General features: G+C 28.6%; 3 protein-coding genes across 6 annotated transcripts in view; 2 read left to right on the top strand and 1 right to left on the bottom strand.

Annotated features, from left to right (window-relative positions):
• Nucleotides 1–876: 876 nt before the first annotated feature.
• Nucleotides 877–3635, top strand: Mvd (mevalonate diphosphate decarboxylase). Its single transcript, XM_017907280.1, has 9 exons — nucleotides 877–987; nucleotides 2008–2078; nucleotides 2159–2226; nucleotides 2287–2333; nucleotides 2396–2544; nucleotides 2628–2795; nucleotides 2864–3157; nucleotides 3241–3396; nucleotides 3477–3635. Exons 1-9 carry the CDS (start codon nucleotides 936–938, stop codon nucleotides 3633–3635), a joined length of 1164 nt encoding a protein of 387 aa, XP_017762769.1. The 5' UTR covers nucleotides 877–935.
• Nucleotides 3636–6208: 2573 nt separating this feature from the next.
• The window catches only part of LOC108552679 (acyl-coenzyme A thioesterase 13), a 3343-nt gene continuing 1030 nt past the window's right edge, over nucleotides 6209–8521 (top strand). Inside the window, exons 1-4 of one of the 2 annotated variants that reach the window (XM_017907334.1) lie at nucleotides 6209–6317; nucleotides 6486–6676; nucleotides 6753–6935; nucleotides 7511–7526. In XM_017907334.1, the coding sequence (XP_017762823.1) occupies nucleotides 6240–6317; nucleotides 6486–6676; nucleotides 6753–6915 (432 nt within the window). In that variant the 5' untranslated portion in view covers nucleotides 6209–6239 and the 3' untranslated portion in view covers nucleotides 6916–6935; nucleotides 7511–7526. Of the gene's footprint in view, nucleotides 6318–6485; nucleotides 6677–6752; nucleotides 6936–7510; nucleotides 7527–8521 lie in introns of those variants that run through there. The other variant, XM_017907333.1, reaches the window with a different exon arrangement.
• Nucleotides 7664–8521, bottom strand: part of Pxn (Peroxidasin) — a 13626-nt gene continuing 12768 nt past the window's right edge. For all 3 annotated transcript variants that reach the window (XM_017907332.1, XM_017907330.1, XM_017907331.1), the window contains one exon: nucleotides 7664–8521. In XM_017907332.1, the coding sequence (XP_017762821.1) occupies nucleotides 7816–8521 (706 nt within the window). In that variant the 3' untranslated portion in view covers nucleotides 7664–7815.

The raw sequence follows: 8521 nt of genomic DNA, 5'->3' as shown, positions 1-8521 counted from the left end.
ACCCACCGTGTACAATTATGATACGTACAGCCCTTCAAGAATCGTGCAAATCACCCCCACCTTCAACGCAACCGGCATCACACTGAAAACCGGCTGGCTCGAGTATTACTCTCAAGCATAAAGCGGGAATACAATCGGAGAGCAGAACCATCTGTCGGAAGAATGAAGAATCATGTTGTTGATAACGTTGATCTGACCATAGGATATAACTGAAATACTTTTTGGCGGGTAATTAGTGTATGTTTAAAAGTGAGTTGTTAAATACAAATAAAACGAATAAAAAAAAAATATGACAAATGGTAGACTTAACAGACAATAAAGTGATATATTAATTAACTTTAAAACCAAAATTTTTTACTGAGAAATAAACCTATTACATTATACACAATTAATTGAAATATTTTGTACCGCCTATTCAATACAAATATAAAATTTTAAGATATGGACATTTTAAATTCGTAATAGAAAATAAAAATACAAAATAAATATTAAAATATCTATTGAAAATCGATTAAAGCAAATAAAACATATGGCCACCTATCTAGATTTTAGATAGTTTATGTTTCTTCAAATATAAATGTGTACGAACATGAGTTACACTCGTTACAGGCTGCCAAGTGTGTGTTATATTCTTTTACTTACCCAAAAAAATAGGAAAATAGGACGAAGAGTGAAAATTAGTATCGGCTTTAAAAGTAGAGAACTTATCGACATTATTATCGATATCTTTTACTATTGAAAACAAACGATAGTTTTTTTTGGCTGTCGATATATCGATTTTCTGTAATGACTATCGATAGTTTTTCACCTTTGCTACATACACAGCGTATGCTTACTCATAAAGAATATATTTGTTAGACAGACTATAGTAAGCCATTCGAAGGAAAGTAACGGCGCGTTATTAACGGGAGAATTGGTTAATGTAAATTGACAAAATGTATACTGTTACATGTATCGCACCTGTCAATATTGCTGTTTTAAAGTATTGTACGTATTTTTCAATTTTTCTTTCTTTTTCTTTTTTAATATAAAGAGTACAATGTTCATAATATATGATAATTTATTATTGATATATAGGAAATATGTGCATCTATTTTGCTGCTGTTTCCAACATCATATTGACTTTTAAATAATACGCACTTTCGATTTATAACTTTCGCTACAATTAATTCCGATACTTCAAACTGGGATTTCCAAATCTACTTAGCATATCCTACCAGATAACGTAAAATAAATCTTAAAATTATTAGTCCACCAAGACGAATTAAATGATTAAATATGTTTAAAATTTATATTAGAACATTTAAATTTTACTCATTACTATATCATATATTTATATTTTTGATATATTACATTTTCGAATAATATTCGATGAATTGAGTGGTACTCTTTTAAACCGCACATATTTCTAATCAACACCAAGCTTTAAGGGGAGTAGGAGAAGAATGGGTAAATACTAAATGTAAAATATTATTTTCGGAAAATGAATAATTTCTGAAATATAAATGAAAAATTTTTATGCATAGAAATCTGTCGTATAGAGAGATAGTTAAAACGACTATCTTCTCTGTGTATAATAATTATTGCCGAGTATTAAACAGTCGATAGTCTAAAATTTGGTGTTGATCGGAGATATGTATCGTTCAGAAGAACATCCAAATCCAAATTCTAAACCAAAATTACTAGTTTTACGTTTAAAAAATCATGTATTCGAAAGTTATTTTTGTATGTGACATGCTCAATGGATAAAATCTCTATTGAATACTTTTATTCAAATAACCGCTTTTTAAAATTTTTGATGAATACTGTAGATATTATAAAATCTATTGTAAAAAATGAATATTTTATTACTTTTGAGAAATCTTATTTTTATTTAGCAACAGTTGTTTACTGTATGTGAAAAGAATAAATTTCGAATTATTACAGCATATATGTATGATCTTTTTTAGTTATTTCAGTTTAAATACATATTTTTATTTTTCTTAAATATATGAATTCTTTTTTTAGGGGGTAAAAAAGATGAAGAATTAATATTACCAGTAAATGATTCTATTAGTGCTACCTTGGACACTGATCATGTAAAAATATAAATATATTTAAGATAAAATACAATAATATTTTTATGTTTTATTTTAATTTTACTAATTTTTAATTTTAGTTATTTACAAAAACTACTGTAATGACAAGTGAAAATTTTAAAGAGGACCGTATGTGGCTGAATGGACAGTAAGTATTAACAATTTATTTTATTTTAATATATCATAAAAAATGTTATATTTTTTGCAGAGAAGAAAATATGGAGAACTGTAGATTGCAGCGTTGTTTAACAGAGAGTGTGTAATTATATAAGAGAAATCTTGAAATCTTTTGATAATACTAAATTATATTATCTTAGTTAGGAAAAGGGCAAAACATTCCAAACATCTTCAATGGAAAATTCATATTTGTTCAGAAAACAATTTTCCAACTGGAGCTGGTCTAGCTTCTAGTGCAGCAGGTTATGCTTGTCTTGTACTGGCTCTAGCTAAATTATACGAGATAAAAGTATTGCAATATAAACATAATTATAAACTTTAAAATATACCAAATTAATTAGATTCTCTATATGTTTAAATATTTACTGTTAGGGTGAACTTTCTTCAATAGCCCGTATTGGTTCTGGATCAGCATGCCGCAGTGTTATAGGAGGTTTTGTAAAATGGTCTATGGGGTCTTTACCAGATGGTTCTGATAGTATAGCAAAACAAATTGTACCTGCTTCTCACTGGCCGGAAATGAGAGTTATAATATTAGTTGTGTGTATTGTGTTTAATATTTGTTTTGTGCTACATATTCTATTTATTTATGATTTAATATTCTACAGCTTGATGACACAAGAAAAAAAGTTCCAAGTTCAATTGGAATGAGAAGAAGCATGGAGACATCTGATATGTTAAAATTAAGGATAAACTATGTTGTATCTGATAGAGCGAAAAGAATTGAACGTGCAATTATTGAAAAAGATTTTGAAACATTTGCTATATGTACCATGAAAGATTCAAATCAATTGCATGCAATATGCATGGATACATATCCACCACTTTTCTATATGAATGAAGAATCACGTGCTATTGTTGATCTTGTTCATACATATAATGAAACTGTTAAAAAAGTACAGGTATTAATATAAAGTATATCATTTTTTCTAATTCATATAGAATATGTTATTCATTTTTATTTTAAATATGTTATTTACTTTAGGTTGCATATACCTTTGATGCAGGACCAAATGCAGTTTTGTATCTTTTGGAGGAAAATGTGCCAGAATTTTTAGGAGTATTACTTTATGCTTATCCAGAAATTGGTAAAATAGAATATTGCAAAGGACTACCAAGAGATAATATTTTAATTTCACAAGTAAATATTTATATCTTTTTACAACAGTTATATCTTACTTGATGCATATTTTGAACAAAAAAATCTTAAATTTGTTCTAGGAATTAAATAAAGCCATGAATATAAAACCCCATGAAATAAGCCCTCCAGTACGTATTAAATGTATGATTCATACTAAACTTGGAGATGGTCCGAAGTACATAATACAACCTGAGAATCACCTTTTAAATCAAAAAGGACTGCCCATTAATCATGTCTAAATTTATTATTAAAAATAGTAATAGTCTAATAGTAGTAGTATTTTGTCTTTTGTTAACTTAAAGACCTTGGTAGATTATATATAATTTCTATATTGTTTTATATACTCACCATTTTATATTATAACTGTATTATAGAATTTACTGTTTATATAATATATTATTTTATTTAATAACTTGTACTGTATAAAATTCTTTCATTCAAGAAATTCCTCAATCATAATAAAGTACATTTTCGCAGAATATTAATCCCAATGGAATTAGTAATGGCACAAAAACATTGTGTAATGATAAAACAAATAATTTATTTCCAAATAATTGCAATAAAAAATGTGTAACAAAGAAAAAGAATTAATAATGATAAAAGAGATTGTATAATAGACAATCTGTAATAATTGAACCAGAATTATTAATAAAAGAAAAATAATATATAATAAAGTAAAAAATAATTTGTTTGAAAATAGAATCTAAACTAGTATTTATGGAGATTTGAAAATAACAACATTAATCTAACAAGAAGAGTGCAAGTTCTTTGGATCACCGACTTAGTAGAAATTTCGCAGATTTGTAAATATCGTCATGCGGTTCCAGAAAATATTTTATCATGGTCGCAACTACTCAATAATCTTCCAGATATTTACGATTAAAGTTTCATTACTTCAATAATTACAGCTTTATTGTCGTGAAGGATTTGGCTTTACGATGCAATTGTAAAAGTTCATAAATTAATCGCAGGAATTGAGTAATTAATTAATTTTCTAATAAAAATTCAAAAGGGAACAGTCAGCACCACCTATGATTTTTATCTGGAACTGTTCCATTAGTTCGAGTACACAACTGTAGTTGGCGCTGACTGTTCCCTTTTGAATTTTTATTAGAAAATTAATTAATTACTCAATTCCTGCGATTAATTTATGAACTTTTATAATTGCATCGTAAAGCCAGATCCCTCACGAACTTTCCAATATACTTTTCGATATAAATTTGTCCCCAACTAATTAATTATTAATAATTGTTCTGCGCAGTGTTTGAATTGTTGTGTAAGATCGTCGAAGGCGCCATTGGTTTTTCATTAATTACTATCCTCAACGCAATTAATTTATGAAACTTTATGCACTCGTTAGGAAGACAATGTCCTTGCGAATCTTCTCATATAACTTTTGATCACATTTTGCTTCTAGTTTCGTTGAGTATTAAATATTTTCACGGAAGATCGTGATGGTCGTTGTTACGAAATCATAGACGCCATAAAACAAAAATTAATAACTAACAATTTAGAGTTAAATTCTTTACGAATATTATATAAGAATGTAGCCTGAAGTTCCAGATTTGCAATGAAATTATAAAAGTTTATAAATTAATTACAGAAATTGAGTAATTAATAATTTTTCACTGCCGGAGCCATTCTATCCTTTTCTATCCCCACTCTGTCCTTGTCTGTCACGTGACGAGCTTTACGACGACCTCCTTGCCTATTCTATATTCCTATCACTTTTCCGAGCAAATGAGCCAAAATCATAGATGGCGCTGATCGCAGGCGGTAAAATTTTGATTCAAACTAAATACTAGAAATCAATTCGGCTATAGAAAATTAATAAATTTCCAAGTTTTTGTAATTAATTCATGAACATTTATAGCTACACTGCAAAGTTGGAATTATAGGCAACATTCTTATACAATATTTAATTTAATAATTAATACTTACATGAGCAATAGGTTTTGTATTTCCTGTAGTAAATAAGATTGCTACAGAAGAGTGTTTTTCTTGCATAATATTCTTATTGTTTTATAATAAATATATACTAGCATAAGAAAGCGCAAAAAATAAATTTTTTTATTAAGAAATTTTATTTACAATTGTTTATTTACAATATTTTCATAGGCGAAAAATAAATACAAAATAAATTGAAAAAGCTATTTTTTGTTGGGACAGGAATCGAACCCCAGTCCATCATCATAGAAATTCTCGTCTGTTGCCGCGCACACACGACTACTCTTCGAAATTGTAGACAATAAAGCTGTAATTATCTAGTAATGAAACTTTAATCGTAAATATTTTGAAGATTATTGAGTAGTTGCGACCATGATAATATATTTTCTGGAACTGCATGACAATATCTACAAATCTGCAAAATTTCAACTAAATCGGTAATCCGAAGGACTTGCACTCTCCTTGTAAGGAAACACCAGAGCAGCTACAATAGTCGCTATATTTCTCAGAATTCTACTTTATTTAACTTTTCAAGAAAGGAGGATAAAATTTTAATTCCCGTTCACAATATATAAAAAGGTCAAGGGTTTCATACAGTTCCTTTAATACAATATGCATAATATACACAATTGTACTTTGCATATGTGTAAAAAGCAAATGTACCTGTAAGATTTTAAACACACATAAAAAACGTTTCGGGATAACTCTATATCTTATTTGTTCTATTGTTTACACTCATACGTTAGTAACAAAAATTCCCTAGGTTATCGTATGTAGATGTCTAAATTGCAATTTCAATACCAGTTAATTATTTAAGTATTTAATTGTATAATATCTCTAATATTTGTAGTGCAAGCAGTAAAAAAATAAAAATTGGAAAATATACAAATTGAATTATGTGTAAAACAAAAGTCATTACAACAGTTTTGGATACTGTTATTAAATCACCTAATTTCGGACAATGCTTGCGAAAAGTAAAGATTTTTGTGTTTTGTTTTTTTGTCTTTTTTCTTTCATGTATATTTAATAATTAACCATAGAAAATACGTGATAAATATTATTTGTTACATCATAAATTTATGCAATAAAAATGAAGTATAAGTTCACTTTTAACCTATTTTCAAATATGTTTTCCTGAACAGCTCCAAATAATTTCAGCAGGTTTAGGAAATGGAAATTGTAAAGCACAGTTAGTTGTATCTGAGGAACATTTAAATTTAGGTGGTTCCATGCATGGTGGTTTTACAAGTACTCTTATTGATTGTGTTTCATCATATGCCCTAATGTCCCATAAGACTAATGCAGCAGGTGTTTCAGTAGATTTAATGGTTACGTAGGTATAATATTTTTATGGTTTTTATACACATTTCTGATAAATTATAATATGGATGGTAATAATTAATACATAGGTTTATGAAACCTGCTCTTCCTGGTGATCTTGTAACAATTGATGCTAAGACTATACGTGCTGGAAGAACACTAGCTTTTCTTGCAGTGGATATTACAAAAGATGATGGGAAACACATAATTGCTCATGGACGACACACTAAATTTATTGGAGAAAAGAAGTAGAACCCATGTTATTATATATTGTTAGTATTTAATGAATTGAACATTTTAAATAATACAATAATATACTATAAAATCCAAATATAATCCAGTACTATTTTAATATGCATATAATGTTTATATTATTACATAAGTGAATACAGTTGCTTTGCTGAATGTGTATCATGATGTCCTATACATATTGTTTCATCCTTAATTTCTGTTAAGCGTTTTTGTTTAATATACATATTCAAACATCTACATACGTTTAAAGAATGTTAATAAAAATATTTTCTAATGTACTCAAACAAATTTTATAAAAGCTATTATGTAAATAGTATAAAACAAACACATGGCACAAGGTCATAGAAATCTGATTGTTCAACACTGTGACCAATATCAAAACTGTACATATTAAGCAATACAAACATTTATAGTCTCTAATTTAAAGTTTGTGTTAGTTTGGATTCATAACACCAAAAAGGTATCTGAATCTTTGCATTGTTAATAACGAAAATATTACTGGATAAAATACAATTAAGATAGTTTTTGCTCTATCTAAATTAATTCTGAAACATACGTATATTATGCCACTAAAGTAATACGCAATTCTTTGCAGCCTAAAAATTATGAAAGTAAAAAATCGCGACGAGGAAATAAGCTCTATTATTGTTTTTATAAATATCATTAAGCTCGTTTTAGTATATACCATTAACATATCAAACATGAGACTAGAAATAATAACAGACATCTAAATAACGAATCTGAATCAATGGAACATTTATAAGCTAATCTTCTTAAATCGAGCAGCATCTACACTTTTTGTATGTACAATAATAATGTGCATTAATAAATTTTGAAGAGGAAGCAAATCTAAAATAATGAAATCGGATATGTCGGAATAATGGCACATTGTCTGTTGTCTTATTTTGACTTCTTGATATCCTGTAGAAGTGATCTTAATTCTTCTACTTTATGAGACAAGGATTCTGCAAGGTGCCTAACCTTCTTGGACTCCTGTTCAGTTTCCTCAATTGTCTTCTCTAAATATTCAATTTTTTCATTATAATTATGTGTACTTGTGTCTTTCAAAATAAAATTATTTTCTGGTGGTAAATATTTGGCGGCGCTACGTCTGAATCTTGAAATTGCGTTACTATGATCTTCGCATCCATCGCAACAATCAGACCAAACCCTTAAATCCACATATGGAATTTCATCACAGGTTACGAATTTATTATCATCTTCTGGAAGCAAGAACACATTTGGTTGAATTCTATCGATATTATCGCCATTGTCGCATAGAATCCTAGCTAAGCTTGTCTGTTTTATTTGAGAAAGTTGTTCCGATTTAAAAACAGATAGATTCTCATACCAAAATCTGTCGCCATTTCTAGTGCGTCTAAATTGCTCTAATAAAAGACATTTAAAAAGTGGCCCTACTTTGGCATTAGGAAGTTGGTCCTCCAATACCCCACCAACCCAAACATCCATATTTCCAGGATGACCGTACAATTCTCTTAACTTTTGTCTAACCTTAGCGCTACGAATTTCACCAGCTAAATCCTCGAATGTCTCAACGTGAGACATATTGCAGAATCGTCGCCATTCTAAGTAACCTGGAAGAGCG

Source organism: Eufriesea mexicana, unplaced genomic scaffold (assembly GCF_001483705.2).
Source record: "Eufriesea mexicana isolate 0111107269 unplaced genomic scaffold, ASM148370v2 scaffold7569, whole genome shotgun sequence".
NCBI lineage: Eukaryota > Metazoa > Arthropoda > Insecta > Hymenoptera > Apidae > Eufriesea > Eufriesea mexicana.
This window is presented reverse-complemented; position numbering and strand designations above follow the sequence as displayed.

What these genes read in the sequence shown, in the direction of transcription:
- Mvd (XM_017907280.1), top strand. Translation starts at nt 936, where the DNA reads ATGTATACTGTTACATGTATCGCACCTGTCAATATTGCTGTTTTAAAG. An exon ending in CGTATGTGGCTGAATGGACA is followed by an intron (nt 2,227 to 2,286) that starts GTAAGTATTAAC and finishes TATTTTTTGCAG; the next exon opens with AGAAGAAAATATGGAGAACT. An exon ending in AAACTGTTAAAAAAGTACAG is followed by an intron (nt 3,158 to 3,240) that starts GTATTAATATAA and finishes TATTTACTTTAG; the next exon opens with GTTGCATATACCTTTGATGC.